The sequence below is a fragment of the Diabrotica undecimpunctata genome, chromosome 6 (genome assembly GCF_040954645.1).
Source record: "Diabrotica undecimpunctata isolate CICGRU chromosome 6, icDiaUnde3, whole genome shotgun sequence".
Taxonomy (NCBI): Eukaryota; Metazoa; Arthropoda; class Insecta; order Coleoptera; family Chrysomelidae; genus Diabrotica; species Diabrotica undecimpunctata.
Genome location: NC_092808.1, coordinates 18,904,060 through 18,928,204, shown reverse-complemented (window position 1 = coordinate 18,928,204; position 24,145 = coordinate 18,904,060). Strand labels below are relative to the sequence as shown.

Sequence of the window (24,145 nt, the reverse complement as noted above, 5' to 3'; positions counted from 1 at the left end):
CGTTTCGGCTGTTTGCCATTTTCTGTTGCCATCCTGTTTCACGGAACAGAGATCACAACCAGTCTTCTGTGTTGAGGTCTTGATTTTGTCTCTTTAGACGGGACTTGATGGTTTCTTCGTCAAGTTTTTTCTCGGGGACGCGGGTGAGGGCCATGGGGCGCTTGCCCCATGGTTCCACGGCCCAATTACTGTGTGTTGCATTAACCCGAAGAGATCGTGTCCTTCAAAGTTTGTAGACTGTTATTTCTTGAGGGGTTCATGCAGAGCTGGAGCGTTCTGTAAATTACGCCATCTAAGATCTAAGAGGGGAGCAGTGTAACGAAATAGCCCATCTCCGATGCTGCGTGGTATGTGTCAAAATTCTTAGAAGGATAAATCTAGAATACTCTAGTACACAATAACTTGTATTTATATATATATATATATATATATATATATATATATATATATATATATATATATATATATATATATATATATTGTTAAGATGTATTGTTTGTTTGAATGATGAGCAATGAGTATTTTTAATAATATAATATATAGGGTTTTTATCGCGGTTCTCAAAGAATTAGTTTGTAAGTATTTTTTTAAATTATCTTTATTATAACTATTATGAAACACACATATATATATAACCTAGCCAATGTAAATTTAAAATAAACTATCTTTAAATTGATATTCTTATAAAACTAATTAAATTCTATAGACAATGTAAAATTTAAACAAACTATCTTCAAAATTGAAATTGTTATGGCACTAACTAAATTATATTAACAAAATTTTGTACCTTTCTTTCACTGAATGCCTAAATGAACTGTTTTCCACTATATAGATTCTAATCACCACTGAATGTCTTCGTACTTCGGTTATCCTTGTTTTTGTGAAATTACTTTTTCCAATTATCAGCTTCTACCAATTTAAGATATATTTTTCTTCACCATCATTTATAAACCACCAAGCAAACCAGCAAAACAGCATTTATATTTATTCTTCTTTTCAATATACCAATATCCAATTATTATAAGTTGATTTATTCTATTACTTTTTTAATCTTCAATAATTATTTGTGTATAATTATAAATGTGCATTAAAATATATGCATAATTTTTAATCTTCATTTAACTCACTATATTAAACAATTGGACTATTTGTAACTGAATGGACTGGACCTACTTTCTTACTAAAACTTTTCTGACTGCACTATCTTGAAAATTCTGAACAATTGACTTCACTAACTTAATGAGTCTATCTTCTACTAACTTTCATAATAAACTGGCCTCATAGTAACTGTAACTCATAACTGATCGATTCTAATCCAAATCACCGGGTATTTATATCTTTTTTTCTGTTCTAGAATCATCTGGCAATAAATCATGTTCTATTTAGTTCTATTTCTTCTATATGGATGTTCTCGAAAAAAATATATGTTGGATCCACAGACATCACCATTATTTCCAGAATGTTCGACCGTCAACAAAGGTCAAATTCTACATTCTGGAGAATTCGTTAATGTTCTATTGATAATTTTGTTGACATTTAGGCTTTTCAGATCAGAATAAATATTTAAATTAGTAACTAACACTCTAATTTAATAAACTACACATTTCAAACAATATATTATTATAACCCCACTTTATATTCCCAATTATTTCCTAAAATGTCACTTGGAGAGTAAGTATATCTGTCTATCATTCACATGTATAGTTGGTTGCCTATGTACATGGCTCACTTAAATATATTTACAACATTAAAATACAACTTTTTACAATTATTATATGCTAATTTATTAAAAACGCCCTCACATAAATAATTTTTATTAAATTCTCTAGTATATAACTTCTTAAAATAACCAAATACTTTTTTTTTATCTAATATTATCTAGTATATAACTTATAAATACATTTTTTAAACAATATCATTTCAACATATATATATATACATATATATATATATATATATATATATATATATATATATATATATATATATATATATATATATATATATATATATATATATATATATATATATATATATATATATAAATATATCATCATCATCATGTGCAGCTTTATCAACCGTTTCCAATTACGGTGTAGCCTCCCTTATTTCAATGTTATTCTATGTTCTTATTATTATTCGACGATGTCTTAGTTATACGTTGTTCTAATAATTTGCGCTCATTTGCGCCCATATTTTTTTATCTTGTGCTATTCGAGACCACGTTGTTCCTGTTAATTTTCTAATATCATAATCCCATCTGAGATTCGGGCGCCTCCTTGGTCTCTTAGCGTTCCTGGGGTACCACATAGTTGTTCTAGTGGTCCATCTGTTATCTGTTCTTCTTGCCATATGCCCTGCCCATTGCCATTACAGGGATTTTATTCTTTGGATTACATCAGTCACCTGGGTTTGCCTCCGTATCCATTCAATTCTTTTACGATCCCTCTTTGTTATCCCTAGCATACATCTTTCCATTGCTCTTTGAGTTACTTGGAGTTTCGACGATATTTCTCTCTTTAATATCCAAGTTTCACATCAATATGTCAAGACGGGTAATATGCATTGATCAAATACTCTCTTCTTGAGGTATAGTGGCATTTTGGACTTGAAGACTATGGAATTTCGTCCGAATGCTGACCACGCTTATTTTATTCGTCTGTTGATTTCCGGAAGTAGTGATATATATATATATATATATATATATATATATATATATATATATATATATATATATATATATATATATATATATATATATATGAACCGATGATTGAGGTAGTTTAGTTGTTAAGATACTACCGTACTGTAAACTTATAAATAACTATATTTACATAAATTAGAAACGCTCGTTTTATTTAATCTCGCTACAATATATTATGATCAAATTGTGTAAGAAATCAAAACATAAACAAAATTCTTACTCTAAAAAAGCGGCAACACTTTAAACAATTTTGCCACACACTAACTGTCATTAAAATTTGAAGTATTCCCGTATCAGTTTCGTACAATTGTTTGATCTATTTAATTAAAATTATTATTTTGTGGAATATTAGACTTAAAGAGTTATTTCATAAAATTTATATTATTAATAACAAATATTTTTGGTTATTTAATCAATACAATGATGAATTTTATACAATAAATTTTTCTGATTATTGTACTATGTTGACGCCTATGAAAGATCGAGCAGTTCCGTATGGGTTTCGTATTATTAGCTTAGTCTTAGGAAAATTTGAACTCTAAGATTGACGTTCTGGAAATTTTAAATATAAGTGACGCCACTTTATATAAATTGTGACGTACAGGCATTTCTATATGAAAAATACTGTAAACTCCATTCGCTTAGCTCGGGCATATTTTGACAGATTCATTGTCGGAAACCTACAACACAACAATTCCTACTTCTCAGTATTAATAGCTCAAGTATCCTACTATTGCAGACTTCTTTCTTTGAAAAAAGAAGAATTATTCTAAATAGTGGAAGTGTATACTAAACTCATCAAATTTTGGGTAGTATATACATATTTAAAAAATATATTTTAGTCGTTATAATTTAACATAACCATTTATTATATGGTGCAGATAAATAAATATTAATTGTCGGTAATTCGCAAAGTTCTATTTTATTTACTATTTAGTTTGTTTACTATTAATATTGGCTGTGGGTACGTGTGCTTGGTTGTATAGTAATTTCCAGCCACTTTTAGTCTGTCAAAAAGTAACTAACTTCGCAAAAAAATAATTACTAAATGCACTAGACAGTTCGGACTGGGAATAGCGAACAGAGTTTATATACTCGGTTCGCTATCTCCAGTCCCAACTGTCTAGTGAATTTAGTAATTATTTTTTTGCGAAGTTGGTTACTTTTTGACAGACTAGAAGTGGGTGGAAATTACTATACAAGCACAAGTACTTATAGCCAATATTAATAGTAAACAAACTAAATAGTATATAAAATAGAACTTTATAAATTACCGACAATCAATATTTATTTATTTGCATCATATATAATAAATAGTTATGTTAAATTATACCAATTAAAACATATATTTTAAATATATACTACCCAAAATGTTATGGGGTTAGTATACACTTCCACTATTTAGAATAATTCTTCTTTTTTCCAAGAAAGAAGTTTACAATAGTAGTATACTTGAGCTATTAATACTGAGAAATAGGAATTGTTGTGTTGTAGGTTTCCGACAATGAATCTATCAAAATATGCCCGAGCTAAGCTAATGAAAGCATTTTTCACATAAAAATTCTTGCACGCCATTCAAGATTTACGACGTCAGAACCCAACAGCGTTACCAAAACATCAGAATAGTTAGTAAGTGAGGAATTTTTAAAATGTCAACTATTTGTCAAACTATTATATTAACAGTAAATACATTTAGTTTTAAGACTACTGCAACACACTAAAATACATAAGAAATCATTTTAATACAAAATTATATATTCTAAATTTTAAACCTATTTAGGGCTGTAATAGTAAAGACGTCCCGCCATTATTTCTTGTTCAAAATTATCGTATCTTATATGACTATTTATTTGCTTTGGCATAGCACAATCACAATACACAACAATAATTAGTTTTTAAAGCTATTAGTCTAAATTTAATATGTATTTATAGATATAATTTATTAATATATATTATATTATGACCAAATTGTGTAAGAAATCAAAACATAAACAAAATTCTTACTATAAAAAAGCGGCAACACTTTATACACTTTTGCCACATGATGAACTGTCAATAAAATTTGAAGTATTTCGGTATCAGTTGCGTATAATTATCTGGTCTATTTAATTAAAATTATTATTTTGTGCAATATTAGACTTGAAGAGTTATTTCATAAAATTTATATTATTAATAATAATAAATGTTTTTGGTTATTTAATCAATATAATTCTAAAATTTTCAATATAATGATTACATTTTTCTGATTATTACACCATGTTAACGCCTATGAAAGATCGAGCAGTTCCGTATGGGTTTCGTATTATTAGCTGTGTTAGAAACATTTGAACTCTAAGGTCGAGGTTCTGGAAATTTTAAATATAAGTAACGTCACTTTATATAAATTGTGACGTGCAAGCATTTTTATATGAAAAATTCTAACCTTTGCCGACGCCGAAAAGTAACACAGTACACAATGACTGTGAAAGTTCTAAGATCCTCAGTGATGTTCTTTGGGAGGGATTATCCCTTTTTCGAGGTATTTTTGAAGCAAATGGGATAAAGGGATTTTTCTATCAAAATGAGGGATATTATCATATTAAGCAAAATAACTTATTTCAGTACTTATTTAATTAATATCTACACCCTGTGACATCTATCGGCAAAACCTGTATGTAATTTAGATTTAAATGGAGATTTCTATCTGGGTTAGTTTTTTAAGTTGAGTTCTTAGCATAAAGTGACCACAGGTCCCGATTTTACCAGGACAGACCCGCGTCCCGCCAATTTTGTAAAATGTCTCGCTTTTTAGAAAATATCTACATTTCTTATTGTAAATGTACTGTAAAAATATATTACCTATTATTATGCTGAATATAAAGAATACAAAAAATAAACTAAATTGGCCAATATTTACTCGTAGAGGTAGAGCAATAGTCGCCACAAAGTAACAGTCAATACGGCAAAATTTAATACCTACCCTCTTTTAGTAGTTTTTGTACTAAATTTTTTATGTATTTCTAGTATTTATCCACAGAATAACAGATTAGTAAAAAAAGAGAATGCAAATTTAATGAAGGGCTAAGCATGAAAATCCCGTTTATTAAAAAAACAAATGCTGAATTTTTGGTCTAACATGGTGGATATTACTAAACATCTAGCGACGAAGAGGCACACAAGATTTTAGAATAATGCCGCTTCCTTGTCTAAAATGTAACAGTTTTTTCGCAGTGCTAACTTTAGCAACACAGTAAAACAGGTAGCATTAGCGGAAGGGCTACTTGCTTTTACTGCTAAACCACAATCAAAGTTGCAGATCAATAGAGTATGTCGCAAATGTTCAAACTTACAGGACAAAAAATTTGCATGTGCAAGGACAAAAACCGAAGCAATTATTTGTAATGTTTCTTCACCATATAAGTATTCGTTTTCATAATTGCAGCAAAAATTAGAAAAATTGAAATCGGGAAGCACAGAAGTCAGGACAGATTGTATTGTGGTAAATATATAGGGAAGTACAGAAGGCCATTTAGGGACTTATAGCAAATTTTATATAAATAGCAGCAATATTGAGAACTGAGAGCATTGTATAAAAAATTTACTTGAGAGTGTTTTGTTATATATCTATTCAGTTTTTTTTAAGTATGAAAAATGGTATAGGTAACATTTGTTGACAAGTGTCAAAGGATAAATAACATTCCTCATCACAGTGCCAAACAACATTTTGTTTTAAAAGTTTATATAAACAGTTAACAATATTTGGGATATTTGTAAATAATAGATTATAGTAATTTATAAAGACACAGAACGTAACTCACAAAAGAAAAAAATGCACATGACAATGATTTTTTAATTTTTTAATACAAAGCATTGTGTAGATAATTTAATTTGAATAATTTATTTGCACTGACAATTTGAGGGATTGGTTGCAGTATCAGGTGAAAATTTCTTATATGTTCACAGAAACTATAACTGCAATACTAAACCGCTGAAAATAAATTTCACACTTTTACGGTTTTTCTCCAGTGTGCACTCTCGAATGTCTTTTCAAATTACCTGCTTGACTAAACTGCTTAAAACAAATCTCGCACTTATAAAGTTTTTCTCCAGTGTGCGTCATTAAATGATTTTTCAAGGGCCACTTTTGAGTAAACTGCTTGAAACAAATTTCGCACTGGTAAAGCTCTTCTCCAGTGTGTGTTCTTAAATGATTTTTCAAGGGCCACTTTTGAGTAAACTGCTTGAAACAAATTTCGCACTTGTAAAGCTCTTCTCCAGTGTGTGTTCTTAAATGACTTTTCAAGGACCACTTTTGAGTAAACTGCTTAAAACAAATTTCACACTTGTAAGGTTTTTCTCCAGTATGCACTCTCAAATGATTCTCCAATTGAATTTTGTAAGAAAACTGCGTCAAACAAATTTCACACTTATAAGGTTTTTCTCCAGTGTGCACTGTCAAATGATTCTCCAATTGAATTTTGTAAGAAAACTGCGTCAAACAAATTTCACACTTATAAGGTTTTTCTCCAGTGTGCACTCTCAAATGTGTTTTCAAATTACCTGCTTGACTAAACTGCTTAAAACAAATTTCGCACTTATAAAGTTTTTCTCCAGTGTGCGTCATTAAATGATTTTTCAAGGTCAACTTTTGAGTAAACTGCTTGAAACAAATATCGCACTTGTAAAGTTCTTCTCCAGTGTGTGTTCTTAAATGATTTTTCAATGGCCACTTTTGAGTAAACTGCTTGAAACAAATTTCGCACTTGTAAAGTTCTTCTCCAGTGTGTGTTCTTAAATGATTTTTCAAGGACCACTTTTGAGTAAACTGCTTGAAACAAATTTCGCACTTATAAGGTTTTTCTCCAGTGTGCACTCTCAAATGTCGACTCAAATGACCTGCTTCTCTAAACTTCTTAAAACAAATTTCACACTTGTAAGGTTTTTCTCCAGTGTGTAATCTCAAATGTTTTTTTAAAGTACTTGCATCATTAAACTGTTTAAAACAGCTTTCACACTTGTAAGGTTTTTCTCCAGTGTGCACCCTTAAATGTTGTTTCAAAGTTTGTGTTGTAGAAAACTGTTTAAAACAAATTTCACATTCGTAAGGTCCCTGTCTAGTCTGAACTTTTATATTTTTATTTACAGGTTTTCCTTCGGCGTGTCGACTCGTACAGTCTTCATTATGGGATGAATGTTCATAAAATGTTTCCATAATTTTCATTTTATTCTTCTCCTGAGTAAAACCTAAAATACAAACCAACTATAAACATTTACTACAATAGAAAAATTAATACAGACACAAAATAATAAACAAAGTTAAACATAATTAAATACCAGGCAGCAAAAGTCTTGCCAATAATATAATCAATATGTTTTAGGCACCTGTATTTCTGTCTTGTATGTGCGTAAGACGCCGCTTTCTTTTAAACAATCTTTTCACACAAAATAAGTCAACCATAGCTATTAAATAACACTATATTCCATCTTTAGTCAAGTCAGTTGGTAAAACATTTGTGGTATTCTCAACTGCATCAACCCTCCAATCAACCTTAGTCTATCTATTAGTCTAGTTCTCACGGGTTTCGTCAATAGAATACGTTGTGCTGTGCAGATTTACCTTAAACCTGCTCCAATTAGATATCGTATTCAGCGCAGATGTCTGATTTTTAGAGCAATCTTAAGCGCCAGCCATTTCTTTGTACATGTTAGCTCATACATATATCGACGATGCCAAGATCCATTCTCATCTATTGGGCCTTATTTTTTATGACTTTTCTTCTTCTTCTTTTTATGTAGACATGACTCTGTCTGTTTTTCAAAGTGCCTCCAGTAAGTTGTCGTTCCATCATGTTGTCTTCCTATTGAGGAACATTCTCTAGTCGTCTATACTATTTTATTTGTTGTCATTCGGCTTATATGATCGTTTCATTCTACTCTTCTATTTCTAATCTAGTTCTTGATATTCTCCACCTTGCATATACGTCGTATATATGTACTTCTAGCTCTATACCATAGTGTGTTACTGGACTTTATTTTTTTGATGACTTTTCCTTCAAAATAATTATTGTGGAATTAGACGCAAAACTAATTCCACAAGCAGGGCTTCAAGCCAGGCAAATCCTGCTCAGCCAAGTACTGAACCTAACAGAGTACATAGAGGAGTTATTTGAGCAGAGAAACAGATAGTGGGAGGAATGGGAGGTAGATCTCAGCGGTTACGATATAATAAACCACACAGTTATTTGTAGGTACCACTGAACAATTATTATTTTTAACCTAATTTAATTATCTATTTAATAATAAGAATTTAAGTCTCTCAAATATAAAGAAAATTGCTGGTAAAGGTCGTCAAGTTGATGATGGAGTGTTTTCTCCTCAGTCAAAACAAATGAGAACATCAAAAATTAAAATGGATGCATTTGTTGAGGGTTTACTTCGTAGCACTATCATTAATTTTCACATAAAGGAAAAAATCGCACCAACAGTTGATCGCTTACATAAACAATTTACTGGACAATGAGGTTATTTGGAAAGTACTAAGAAATCGTAAATCGATTTCCTTGGAAAAAAACCAGAACCAATCGTCAGTTTAATAAAAAAGTGATTTAGGAAAGGTTAGTGAAACATTAGTGTTATCATTGTTGACATCGCGCCATATTACAATAAACAGGCGGACAAGGCAACTCTGTTAGTATTACATTTCGTTTGAAACGTTTCGAAGCCGAAAGTAATGCTATCTATCGATGATAAATATTACCGATGTTTCAGATGGAGCCACCTCTCTACAACACAATTTGATGGCGGCAGTTCAAGATATAATTCTTATTTAACGAGACTTTTCATATGTTTAGGAAAAAATATTTAACGTTTTATTACAAATATTTTCCACTTCCAGTTTTATACGTTGTTATTAAAATTTTGTCCCGTTTTTTACCGGTAGCTTTATTATAAGCTGGAATATATTATTTTTTCCTATTGTGACAAAACTGTACATTCAATAATTTAAAAAAAATTCATAGGTATTTCTTAGGATTATATCTTTATGCTGTAAGAAAATTAACAAAATTTTATGTTTGATTTTCCCACTTTATACTTGGAAAAAAAGTAGTTTTTTGAGTTTCTTCATAAACAAAAACATGAAGTTTGCTCAAAATTTGTTAAAATACTTCTAGTGATCACATAAACTTTGTCAAATTTTTGAATGTATAGTTTGTCTTTTTGAGGGGTGCAGATCCACCTTAATCTCAGATTTAAAAAATATATTGACATCACAGATTAAAATACATTAACATTACAAATTAAATATGCTGATCAGGGAGAAGGATAGACCAGGCACTCCGCCACAGTATAGGGCTTAATGTTAACTAAGTGTAGTAGAACCTTTCTTTAAAAAAAAAGCTCTATAGTGTGTTTTCTGTTGAATGTGAGATGGTAGACTATTGTAAATAGTCACACCTGTTTAAAATACTCACCAAAGTCATAACTACTCGACTAACAAGGACATTAGACGAATACCAACCATATGAACAGGCAGGTTTTAGAAAAGGCTATTCAACTTCCGATCACCTGTTAACCACAAAAATATTAATAGAAAAATGTAACGAATACAAGTTTCCAGTTTTCCTAGCATTTGTAGACTACGAAAAAGCTTTCGATACCAAAGAACACACGGCCGTAATAAACGCAATGCAAAATTGTAGAATAGACAGCAGATATATTAACTTAATAAAAGAAAATATGAACCAAGCTACAGCTACATACTACCTAAATGAAAATGAACACACGAACCCTGTACCATTAAACAGGGGAGTCAAACAGGGAGATACTTTATCACCCAAACTGTTCACCTTAGTTCTGGAGGACGTTTTTAAAAACCTAAATTGGAAAAATAAGGGAATAAACATCAATGGCCGCTACCTCAGTAATCTACGATTTGCAGATGACATAATCCTGATAGCTACTGACCTACAAGAAATGCAAACCATGCTTTTAGAACTACATACCGAATCTTCTAAAATAGGACTGAAAATGAATTTAAACAAAACAAAAGTCATGCACTCCGAAGACACCGTGACAATAATAAACGATAAAGTTATAGAGAAAGTTGAAGAATATATATACTTAGGACAAAAAATAATACTAAATAGGGAAATTCAAACTGAAGAAATAAAAAGAAGAAGAAAGTTAGCTTGGGCAGCATTCGGTAAACTGAACTATATACTCAGAAATCAACAAATTCAATTACATCTTAGATCTAAAGTTTTTGATGCATGCATTATTCCGATATTAACTTATGCGGCACAAACATGGACAATCACAAAAAAGAATATGAATATACTTAGAGTCACTCAACACGCGATGGAAAGAGCAATGCTAGGTATATCACTTAGGGACAAGAAAACAAACACATGGATAAGACAGAAAACCAAAGTCATCGATGTGATGCAAAAATCATTAAAGTTGAAATGGGAATACGCTGGACATGTAGCTAGGAGAGATCTAAACAAATGGCACAGATCAATTTTAACCTGGAGACCATACCAACACAAAAGACCCAGAGGCAGACCTCCTATGAGATGGACAGATGATCTGAAAAGGACTGCCAGGAAAAATTGGCTACAAGTAGCGTACAATAAAAAACAATGGAAAGGAAGAATTGAAGAGGCTTATGTTTGTATTCAAGAAGACTATTGTAAAATGTAACACATGCATACAAAGGAATTCTCTCTGTTAGAGACAATCTCTGAAGTGAGAAATTCAAATTAAGGCTTCTTCTATTATATTCATGATTTGGTAGTAGGTGATAAAACAAAGAAACATTTTTAAAAAGGAACATAATACATTTAAATATATAGATCGCCGAGAAAGTGAGTATATTGAGTGATTTGAATCGGCCTCTACAAGATTCTCCCGCCTTTAGCCCTAAGATCAGCCCGACAGCCTTTTTTGGATTATAAAGACAGTTGAGCTATCCACTGCAGCATCCCAGAAGATTACTCCATATCGCATCATAATAAAAGTTTGCATAATATACTAATAAAATACTGGTAAAATCCCCTGGTTTAGATAGCTCTTCAATACCCTTAATGAGTAGCAGGCTCTATTCATTTTTTTTGCTGTATTTTGTATTTGTTTCCCCCAATTTCTGGTCAATATGAAGACCAAGAAATTTAACTGATCTAGCAGGTTCCATGTTTTGTGATTGTTCCAGAAAATTGCCTGTTGTCAGCGCCTTTGAGTCATCTGTGAAATTTACGAGGTTTGAGAAACCACTAACCACCGCATTTTTTTATACTATACACCGCAGACATTTATTATACCACATACTTTTTGTGACCTATCTGTGAGAAATTTTTATCCATTTTAATGCCGGTCACGTATTCCATAACGATGTAATTTTTGTAAGAATAGAACATGATCTAGAGGCTTTAAAAGCCTTAGATAGGTATAAAAAAGAACCTAGAGTTTTCATCTTTGCCTCTAGTTTTTCTAAAATTGTTGATACAAAATCATAGGTAGCTGTCTCAACAGATCTCCCTGAGAGAAAACGATGCTGCGAACTACTAAATAAGCTGTTTGTACTAAAAAAGTGTTGTAGTCTAGAATATACCGCTTTTTCAAATATTTTTGAGAATGATGGAAGAAGGCTTATTACCTCTATAGTTCTCCATCTTAGTAACATCACCTTTTTTATGTAGTGGCTTGAAAATTCCCAGTTTTAAACATTGACGAAATCTAGCTTACCTGAAAGAAGCATTAGCTATAAACGAAAGAGGAAGGGAAATCTCTGATGAAACAAATTTAATTTGTTTGTTGATATTTCATCATAAACAGAGCTATGTTTGTTTTTTAAGTTATTTATTTCTTTCCCTGAAACGGGAGTTAGAAACATGCAATGATTATTCTTTTCGATATTAATTTTAAAAATTTTTTCATGATTTTTTTTCTTTACAGCTTCTAGCGTTGTATTTGACATAAATTGATTTATTTCATTAGAAAGCACCTGAGGGTCACCCTCTAAACAGAAATTACCTTGATTTCTGGAATTATCCTTAATTTCTTTTAACAATTGCCAAGACATTTTAGTTTTATTTTCGCTATTCAACTTATTCTTTATAACAATTTTTTTGAGATTGAGTGAGTATTATGTTTTTCTGTCCGGTAAATATCTTTATATTCAACAATATTACTAGACAGTGTAAACAAAATATCAAGCCTAGATTTACAATATACATCATCATTTTTAAAGTACTTTTGTGATTTTTTTAGTTGCATAAAAATTTTCTAAACTATATTCCTAAAAGCATCCAAATTAGTATCTACCTCTAATGTCTCAAAAACAGATACTCAGTCTACATTACCCAGTATAGATTTAAAAAAATCTTTATTCTCCTTGTTAAATATTCGTTTTTTTATTATATTTGACTCAAATTTTACCTTTTGAGCATTACAATCTGATGTACGAGGATTGAATACAGCAGAATCAAATATGTCAAGATTTGTAAAAATATCATCTATACAGGATTTTTGTTACCTTGTAGTGTGTATAGTCATTGATAGCAGGTTTAATATCAAAGGAGCTCAAAGACATATTTAATGTGTCTGTATTTGGTCTAATTTGTTTATTAACTGCACTGTTACAAAGTAGTGACAGTGAAATAGAAGATGTTACTAGAGCCAAATCTGAAATGGAAAGCCAGTCTGGGGATAACAATGGTGATTCAGAATGGCTGCCACATGAGGACATGAAATCACAGCTGTTAAAAATTTGGAAATTGAAAAGCCAGATATTCAAAACATTCGAAACTCAATGTGATAAGACCAGAAGAAATAATACGTGTTTGGTAGGTTATATATTTTGCATGTGCAATATAAGTATTTTTATTTTTCAGATAAATTTATTAAGTTAATGTAAATAAGTATAAAATTTGCCATATTTTTTTTTTGTAAAATGTATATGAAGGTTTAAAGTTACTTTTACGAAATTATAATTTGTATTATAAGAAGCTGCAAGTTTTGAATAAGAATAAAACAAATATTTTCTGTTTAAATGCAGTTAAATATTGTAAATTATCTGACAGCACTTTCCACATCTTGTCTACTAGGGCATTCTTATTATTAGGTGTGAATGGTCAACCCCTACAATGACACTTGTGAATCATAAATTGTAAATTTCTGTAGAAGTTTTTATTGTATATGTATTTAACTATTATCTTTAATTTCATTATCTATGAATTTCTAATCATCATAATCATAATCTATGAATTTTTATATAATTTCAATGCATTTCTATTATATAAGGTAATTTAATTAATACTACTAATTTTTTATACCATTTTAATTAATTTTTTTGTATATGCATTTAATTATTATCATTAATTTAATTAAAATCTATGAATTTTTATATAATTTCAATGCATTTCTAAAAATGTATTTCAAGTTTTGATTATATTTCTTTTATGTTTGCCCAAAGCACTTTTTGAGTTACCATTAATGTTGTCTGTTACCCCATGTCTAGGGTTAATATTTGCATACTTCAACAGGGTAAACTTAAAGATAGATCAGACAAATAAGCTTCTTACTTTGTTTCAGAAACATACTATGCCAAACAGTGTGCATTTTTCACATTTAATATGTGATTCAGTTATCATTCATATATTTACAGTAGTTTATTTATACCCCATTTTACCTTTTGATTATTTTAAGTATTAAACTAAGCGTCTATATTCTTTGATTAAACTGTGTTTATACTACTTGTAACTTATATTTTTAAATTATACTGTTAACTTACTTACCTTTTTCAGTTTTTTGGTTTTCTTCAAATTGGTTCAGTTTATTTCTATCTTGGTGTACTTCAGTATTTGTAGGATATTCCTTTAAGTCTAAATAATCATATATGCCATGTGTACTTTGTCTACTGGATTCCTCTTTAATTTCGCATTTAAGGCCTTCTAGAAGAGCATCATCTAAGTCATTATACTCTACTTTTACTTTACACGTCTCCTCACTAAATTCTTGCTTTACTTCCATTTTATTAAACTTGATTTTATGTATTTCAATAGTAATAATAGCAAAGAATATAGACGAATGTCGCTGCTATGTCGTGTCGCATATAGAAATAGAAGCAGTCAGCAGTCAGTTGGTGTCTGCATAGTTATAGCAAAGAATATAGACGCTTTGGTTATAGCATCTTTGGTTATAGCGTCTATAAGCGTCTTTATTCTTTGGTTATAGTATACTATACTCCATATTCGTGCATATTTTGACAGATTCATTGTCGGAAACCTACAACACAACAATTCCTACTTCTCAGTATTAATAGCTCAAGTATCCTGCTATGGGGAACTTGCACATTTTTTTTTTATTATATAATAACGTTCAGTTTCATTTAAAAATAAGATTTCCAAAATTTCACGCCTCAAAAACTTATAATGACTTAGCAATTCAAATTTAAAATCTTCCCTGTATAAAAATCATTTCAAACGATCGAAAAAGCGCGCGAACCCTTGTGACGTCACTTAGTGGTATTGTCTGTATGTCAGGTCTCCTGTCTTGTATAAAAGCATTAAACTATTTTGTTTATATTGGTGTTTGATACAGTTTTTGAAGAGAGAGTGTTGAATTGTTTGTGTTTTTACTATGGAAAGTAAAAGTAAATACTACAAGTGTTGTTTAGTACCATTGTGTAAAAGTACAACCATTAAAACCCCCAACAAAATATTTATTAGATTACCAGTCGATAAAAAACGGCGTTTAAACTGGTTACGTGCCTGTCGAAGGGATATTTCAGTTACTGCTCAAGCTCTTCATGTATGTGAAGATCATTTTAATGTAAGTATTTAATATCTGTTGTCTGCTTAATAGTTTTCTTTAAACAAATAATCATGTGTTTTTTTGATAGAACTCTTGGTACCTCTATTTGGTAGATGTACATTACATATTGAATAATATTTACCTAGACAGTATTTTTCTAGAACTGTTTTTACTGTAAAATTAAAATAAGGTAATCATAATAATAAAGTTTTATGTTCATAACCTAAAATAAATACCTAATGTATAAAAATAGGTATTCGAAAATCACATAAACTATTCGAACTCTTTCATGTTATCTACCTACAATATATATATATATATATATATATATATATATATATAAATATATATATAGGTATATATAATATAAAAGATAAAAATAATAATGTAATATATAATATTCTGTTTCAGTTGGAAAATGATATGGAAAACTATATTAAATTCAAACTTATGGGTGGCCAAAAGAGGATGAAATTAAATGTTGTCCCTCACATATTTAATTGTCAACCAGATAGGAAAAGGGCACATTCTCATTATCCTAGAATAACAGCACTTAAGAGGGTTAAACATCAATTAATTGAGGATGCAGTTGCTTCAACTTCTTCACAGTCTTCAGAATGTTTTGGGAGTATTCTGCAAAATGATATAGACACTCTAAAAATTGATAGTGTCATTGAAACCAATCAAAAAAGTGATATTTCAACTCAGACTCACATAAAATTCAGGAGTAAAAGTGTACAATGCAAGTTAGATTGTGGTGATTCTGTTAGTAATTTATCATTAAACATAGTTTTTAGTAGAGATATTGGGACATCACCACTGAAACTCAATGTACCAACCTTTTGTCCACAAATCGAATTTGGATCTGATACCTCTAAAACTGAGTCTGAAAGTGAAGAATCTGTTTATAGTAGTTATAGTGCTGGTTGTGTAAGTGATCATCAATCATATGATGAGGAAGTGCAGGATATTGAAAATCAATTTAAAAACTTGACATTAAAGTGTACCCTAATGAAGATGGAAAAGAGACCCAGGATATATCTAGGATTACCTGAATATGCATATTATACTTTTCAGTTATTACAAAACTATTGTAAGTTACCAAATTGGAATATTTTTTTAAGTTTAAAAAAAATTAGAACAGGGCATTCATTTACACTACTAGGGGATGATTTTGGTATAAGTGAGAGTTATGCATCAAGAATTTTTTCAAAATCATTACCAATCATTAGTAAATATGTAAGAAAGCTTATACTGACACCCAACATTAACAGCATAAAATCAAATTTACCAATAGCTTTTCGAGCTCGATACAGTGATGTATTATGTATTATTGATTGTTTAGAGATTGAAATAGAAAAACCTTTAGATTCTATTAAACAATCTTTAACTTGGTCAGAGTATAAGAAGTGTAATACACTAAAATATTTAATATCTTGTACTCCTGATGGCATTATTAATTTCATTTCTAATGCTTTTGGTGGTCGAACATCTGATGCAGTTATTATAGAGAACAGTGGGTTTTTGTGTATGCTTCCTCCCAAGGTGTCTATCATGGCAGATAGGGGTTTTAAACATATAGAACATTTATTGGTTGCTAAAGGTTGCAAATTAATTAGACCACCAAGTGTCTCTTCAAACACAAAATTAAGTCCAATTGAAGTGATAGAAACCAAGCGCATTGCCAGTTTAAGGATTCATGTTGAAAGAGTCATACGCAGATTAAGAGAATTTGCATTCTTGGCTCCCCATGCATGTGTTGACAATAAGTTGATACCTTATATGGACCAGCTAATAAAAATAGCTTGTGGGCTAGTCAATTTGCAGTCTGGTCTAATTTTAGGAAAGTAATGCTTTAAAAACTTCATTGTGTATGTTTTACTTTCATCTAGGAAACTAGGTACTGTTTGTTCCCAGTATGTCATATTTTATTAGTTTATATATTCAGCTTTGTACTTAGTCACTGTGAGTTTTAGAAAACTAACTACTTAAATTGTATTTTCCAATAAAGATGGGTATAGAAATTAAAATAGCTTAGAGTTTAAATATTTGACTTACATTTTTTATTGTTTGTAATGATTTACACTGATTTTGATTTATGTTATAATGTAGATAAACCTATACATATAATAAACCTATATTTTTTCCTTTGTATACAATGCAGTTTACATTACTATTTAAAATGTGTACAATAGATACATAATAAATAACAAACAATTTATTTTCTACTTGAGTTCAATATAAGTCCTCATAAGTACCTATATGAGGACAAATATTGTGACTCCATATTAACTACTTAGTTAATTTGTAAGTCAGTCTAATTTCAGGATAACATCTCTTTAAAAATAGCAAGAAATATTTAAAAAAAAAATTTAAAAACAGTTTATTAAACTTAAACTTCATATTGTATTTTTGACTTTATTTCTTTGTATGCAACATGTCACATTTTATTAGTACATCCTATATTAAGCTTTGTAGTCACATGTATTAGGTACTGTATATTTTCGAAAAAACTAATATTGTATTTTGTAATAAATATTAATATAGAAATCAAAACTGTTTACAATTTAAACATTTTGAAGTGAATATTTTTTATCGCTCTGTATGATGTTTTGCATGGGTCTAAAATTCTATTTAGCGTGACTCGAAAAATCAAGACTTGTTAATCTTGCAGTATACATAATATACATACATGTATACTTATAATTTTACATAATATATATTTTCTATTAACTCTTGAACGACCTGAAAGATTTGGCTAATTTTGATTTTAAAGTATTTGTACAAGATATACTTATATAATAAAATTATATAAACTTTTTTAGATTTTAAAGAACTTAAGATTTTTTAAATTATAAAGAACTTAAATGTGTATTGTTATTATAACACATTAAAAAATCAATAATAAGCGGATATAAAATTTCATTAACCTACATTATAGTAATAACACGCTATAAGAAGTATTCACTTCAGTCAAGTGTCACACTCTTTTTTTGCTGTTTTGTTATAATTTACAGTGATGTTGACTTATGTTTTAGAAATAATGTAGATAATTAAACAAAACCTTTAATAAAGATTTTTCAAACTGAACCTGTACTATGTTTTCCCTAATACTCATACAATAAAGATTACAATACATTACCAAGCCTTATAATTATTTTTATTATATAAAGAGTACAGTATAATCAACAAAAAATTGTATATAACAATAAATACATTGAACAAATATTGGATTCAGCCTATAAAACAAATGCAGCTGTAGACATGTGTTTCTGTCTCCTAGTCAGTACCACAAAGTTACCTTACAGATGTTGGTAAATGTAGCGAATAAGATTATTCAGAAAAAAGTGTACAAAGAAATACTGATGGAAAAAGTAAAGAAGTGACACAACGACCAACTGTTAATTTGTGATTTTTCTCTGAATTGCTGATATGGTTGTTAATTAAATTCAAATATTACAGCTATAACTGCCTGAAGGACAAACTGTTACCCAAGGATAGAAATAATAATTTTATTTTCTATCTCCCCATCATCTTTGGCTCGACGATCCTCTGTGGATTGCTTGCTCTAAGAGTCATTGCTGTTCTGTTCGGTTTCTGGTGACGTGTTGCCATCTACTGATCTCTAATATCCCTAAATCGGTCTCAACTCCATCTAACCACCTAATTTGTGGTCAGCCTCTGCTTCTTATTTTTTATCTACAGATTTTAATAAACGGGGAAAAATATTATGCATCCAAAAACTTTCAGCAGCTGTCATCAAACTCTCCAAATGATTTTCATCATAGTCCACCCATGTATAATTGAAATTAGAATTATTTTCAAATTCTGGATCAGCAACACAAAATAAACACTTTTTTTTAGCAAACATAAACATTTGAAGTTGAACTTGTGCATTATATTTAGCAGTTATTTTATTGTCCTTTGTTAAATAATTAGCTACAGTTTTATTAGTCTGAGGACATTTTATTTCCACAATATATTCCTCACATATGGCATCAGGTGAAGCGCCAAAAATTGGAAATTTGGGGTTTAACTGTAAGCCAATACGGTTTAATTTTATTTGAAATACTTTTTGCACACATTTTATCATACTTTCTTCCAACTGTTTACCCCTATTCATTGCAGAAGTTGCTTTAAATTTTGAGACCCCAAGTATTTGTTCAACAAATGCCCCATCGCATTTTTTACAGTGAGCTGCATCATAAAGTTTTGATGCCGTTATTCTGCCATATCGTAACTCGAACCATAAACTGCTATCGGACTGTGTGCTAGTTTTGATGGCAGCTTCTGAGCATATGTGCTCACTCATACTATTTGAACAAAATTCAACAAACTCACTATATGTGGTCTGTTCTGTAGAAATAAATTTTAACAGCAGCTGGAATATCCCTATTTTTTTTATATTATCATCTTTAAAATGTTGCAATAACTGGCTCTCAGACTGGTTTTTAATGCCCATGTCTATTACTTCTTGAAGGAACTGGTTACTATCTTCATCTGAGCTTAACTCCTCTGGGGCCCCAAAGTCGTTAAGTGTTAAATATTTTATACTTGTACCAACTTTTGATAGTTTACTTTTGGCCCAATAGCAAGTCACTTCTGTTTTTGACGGTTCTTCACTTCTTCTGTGCAACCACATCAGAAAAGCTATTTGATGCTTGCACCCACCTATAACATAAGTTTTGAAATTTAGAAATTGTCCATATATTTTTAGAGAAGCAAAACTACTATCGAATGTAAGTAAAATTATATATATATATATATATATATATATATATATATATATATATATATATATATATATATATATATATATATATATATATATATATATATATATATTTTAACTAAAATGTCATTTCAAGATTATTGTGATATTTATTTTAAAAACCAAGAACAAAATTATTATAAAGGCTGTATATTTAGATACTACCTATCAGAATTAAAATGGGCTAAAATAAATTTCCATGAAAGAGTGTTTATTCCTTCATATTTACTGCAAAATGCAATATAAAATTTAGCTCAGCTGATGTTTGTCTCAGATCAGAATTTTTTATGTTTCAAGAATGCTCTTAATTCAAAATATTCAAAATACATATCTGTTTATAAAAATACCTACTTACCTAATGAAGCAGCACAATCATAACACTTTAGATCAAGTACTTCCTCGGTTTCTTCATTAATTTCACAACTTACAGCATACTGTTTTTTCTTAACATTATGTTCAGGTGTTATTTTTGCCCTTACAGTACAGATCATGTTATTTCTTTTTACTTGAACCCATCCTACAGCTGCATCTCCATATGATTCTCTGCCAGATCTAAATGCAAACGATGAATAAGTTAATTTGTTTAAATTTCAGTACAATAGCATAAACATATAATATTGACACTACTTAATATAAAGTACTAAGTTTTATCATTAAATACTTATTATGAGAATAATAATCACAATAAAATTAATGTAATAGGAGTATATGTACTTACTTATCTGCTTTAACTCCCCGAACTTCTCCCAGGGAAAAATTTTCACCGTTTTGAAAATATGTGGCTACCATAAACATATTTACAATGGGCAAGTTATCAGACTGGCCTTTGGAAAAACCCTCTTCGGTCATTTTAAAAAAATATCTGAACAAAAACACTGAAATATTATTAAATATATAGTTCACAGCAACTATCTAAAGATTTATAAAACTGAAATACACCATAAAATTACTATAACAAGTAAACGAATGTCAAACGTAATGAATTAATAGCGCCAATCTTTGAACATTCTGACTATATGACGTCACGACCAATGAGGACGCGTTTTGGACTGGCTGCTATAATTTGAATTTTCTCTCGATTTTAATCGTTTTTAGGGGCCAAACTAAAGACAAAAACAACTTTTTTTTATTTGATATATATTTTAAATTATGTTTTGTTATGATTTAAGGCATTTTTTTCGAATTTAAAATTTTATGCAAGTTCCCTATTGTAGACTTCTTTCTTAAAAAAAAAAGAAGAATTATTCTAAATAGTGGAAGTGTATACTAAACCCATAAAATTTTGGGTAGTATATATTTAAAAGATTTATTTTAGTTGATATAATTTAACACAACTATTTATTATATATTATGGTGCAAATAAATAAATATTGATTGTCGGTAATTTGTAAAGTTCTATTTTATATACTATTTAGTTTGTTTACTATAAATATTGGCTATGAGTACGTGTGCTTGGTTGTATAGTAATTTCCAGCCACTTCGAGTCTGTCAAAAGGTAACTACCTTCGCAAAAAATAATTACTAAATTCCTTAGAGTGGGGAATTCATTGACGAGTAGAATTCAGACTACACTAAAACTGGCACAGTACATTAACTGTGATTGGTCGGTGGGCGTATCTTAATTTAAAATTTGGCGGGTTTCATGTTTATTAAAATGAAAATTGGGTATTGGTAGTAAGCCGATAATATTTATATTTTAGGATTAAGTTAACCTACTCTAAGCTAAATTCACTATAGAACGTTCCATGTTAAGAAAATAACATTAGGCTTATTCAGTGTTGCCGAAACGAAACTCTCAGGCATGCGGTTTACTAGATTGTCGATATATTTTTCGAATTTCCATTTTCAATTAATATTTAACTGTAACGTCAGAATAACAACTAAAGAACCACAAAGCCTTATTATCATTATGTAGTCTCAGAGAACGACATAAAATCGCTGACATACACACACCGTAATATTTTATTTAAGTTGCAATTAGTAATTAGATATATGCATTCCAAGCGGTCCGTTTATTTGCTTTTAAATTTTTAATAGCCGGTAAAGTGCATGATTTAACTAAGCAATATTTTCTACTGATTTCTATGGTTCATGGTATTCTTACCGAAAAACAAATAAACTGTCGTTACTATAATTAAAATAAGATAAAATAAAATTATCTTTTGTAAATACTATTTATTTAATTAAAATCATTTGTTCCTACTTTTCATCTCTTGTTTCGAATGGGCACTTTTGGTCAATTACGTTAAAAAACATTAATTTAATTCATGTATGTGGAAACGAAAATACAAATTATACAACCCTGCTGGTTGTACAACTGGTATCAAATTAAATCAAAGGATAAATAATACATCTTTCGTAATTTTTAAAAGATTTAATTGAAAACATGAAATATAAAAAATACGAATATAAAAAATGTATATAATAAAAAGTATGTACAATAACGTATAACATGAAAAAATGTTGGTAAACTAAAACTGTTTATGCTGAAATTTTATATTTTTGGGAATAAACCACAATTACTGTTATCAAAAATACATTTTTTTTTGTCAATAATTAATGGTTAATTAAATTGGGTAGCTCTAATAGATGCTTTCTATTTTAGCAAATGCAATTATTGTAGGTAGGATAAATTCAAATTCATTAAATAATGGGTTATTTATTGGTAACCTTTTGAAACTTTCATGTACTACTGTAATATAAAAATTTAAGATGTTTAATTTAATTTATTTTTGTTTCATGTCATTTAAAGTTTGTGCAGACTCACTTCCAATAAATATATTTTCAAGATCCAAATAATTATGTGGATGTAAAATTTGTATTTTTAAAGTTTCTCTTAATATTTCAGGTTTAATAAAATTTTTACAGAATTGCATTAATAACCTATTGCTTTCTTTTTGCAAAGTGTATATTAATATATTTTTTGACTGAAATAATGCATTAGGTAAATTGGTTCATGAAGTTTAAACTATATTTTAAAAATTGAAATTAGCACTTTGTTACTGGGTCTTTAAATCTTGCAATATTATAGTGGCACTATTTATTCCATCTTTGGAATAAATAGTTAAGCTAAGTAAAGCAATTTCAAAATAAGATGTTAAAACATCCCAATTTAATAAAATTCTTTCAACACACTGGTGAGTTGAAAGACAACGAGTTCCTGAAAATTTTAATATTTTATAATGTTTTAAATGGAAAAAATCCTGCATTTCTTTTAATTGATCGCATCTTTTAGAACTTGCCCCAATGTATGAATAAATTTTTTTGCTGTTCTCTAATATATTATATATTAATAAATTATATTTATAAATACATATTAAATTTAGATTAACAGCTTTAAAAACTAATTATTGTTGTGTATTGTGATATGCCAAAACAACCAAATAGTCTGTAGAAAGTTAATAAGCTTTCATATAACATAGATTATTTTGAACAAGAAATAATGGCGGGACGTTTTTATTATTAATGCTCTAAAAGTGGTAAGTTTCAAATTTAGAATATATAATTTTGTATTAAAATGTTTTAGTGTGTTGCAGTAATCTTAAAACTAAGTGTATTTACTGTTAATATAATAGTTTGACAAATAGTTAACATTTTAAAAATTTCTCACTTACTAACTATTCTGATGTTTTGGTAACGCTGTGGGGTTCTGACGTCGTAAATCTTGAATGACGCGCACGCATTTTTATATGAAAAATACTATATATGCGCTTGATATGCGTCTATTCGCTCCGTGCGTAACCATGATAGGGGTACCTTGAAACGATGCCAGCGTGCGTAGAGGGGAAATATGACAAAATTGGACCTATCTTTTTACGCATAAATTTATCAAAAATGGGTGCAAATATATGTTGCGTATTTAATTGTTCTAATAATAG

The 24,145-nt window shown here is 29.5% G+C and overlaps 2 protein-coding genes across 3 annotated transcripts; one reads left to right on the top strand and one right to left on the bottom strand.

Annotated features, from left to right (window-relative positions):
• Positions 1 to 6,426: 6,426 nt before the first annotated feature.
• LOC140444771 (uncharacterized) lies at positions 6,427 to 14,921 on the bottom strand. Of its 2 annotated transcripts, XM_072536531.1 has the most exons (3): positions 14,479 to 14,921; positions 12,339 to 12,427; positions 6,427 to 7,927 (listed from the first exon to the last, which is right to left on the bottom strand). In XM_072536531.1, exons 2-3 carry the CDS (start codon positions 12,352 to 12,354, stop codon positions 6,693 to 6,695), a joined length of 1,251 nt encoding a protein of 416 aa, XP_072392632.1. In that variant the 5' UTR covers positions 12,355 to 12,427; positions 14,479 to 14,921; the 3' UTR covers positions 6,427 to 6,692. The 2 variants fall into 2 exon arrangements, with proteins under 2 accessions (XP_072392632.1, XP_072392631.1); XM_072536530.1 differs by lacking the exon at positions 12,339 to 12,427 and having other exon boundaries at positions 6,429 to 7,927; positions 14,479 to 14,919.
• A 299-nt stretch (positions 14,922 to 15,220) lies between these two features.
• LOC140444769 (uncharacterized) lies at positions 15,221 to 18,586 on the top strand. Its single transcript, XM_072536529.1, has 2 exons — positions 15,221 to 15,514; positions 15,908 to 18,586. The coding sequence occupies exons 1-2, from the start codon at positions 15,323 to 15,325 to the stop codon at positions 17,345 to 17,347; spliced, it is 1,632 nt and encodes a 543-aa protein (XP_072392630.1). The 5' UTR covers positions 15,221 to 15,322; the 3' UTR covers positions 17,348 to 18,586.
• Positions 18,587 to 24,145: the final 5,559 nt, after the last annotated feature.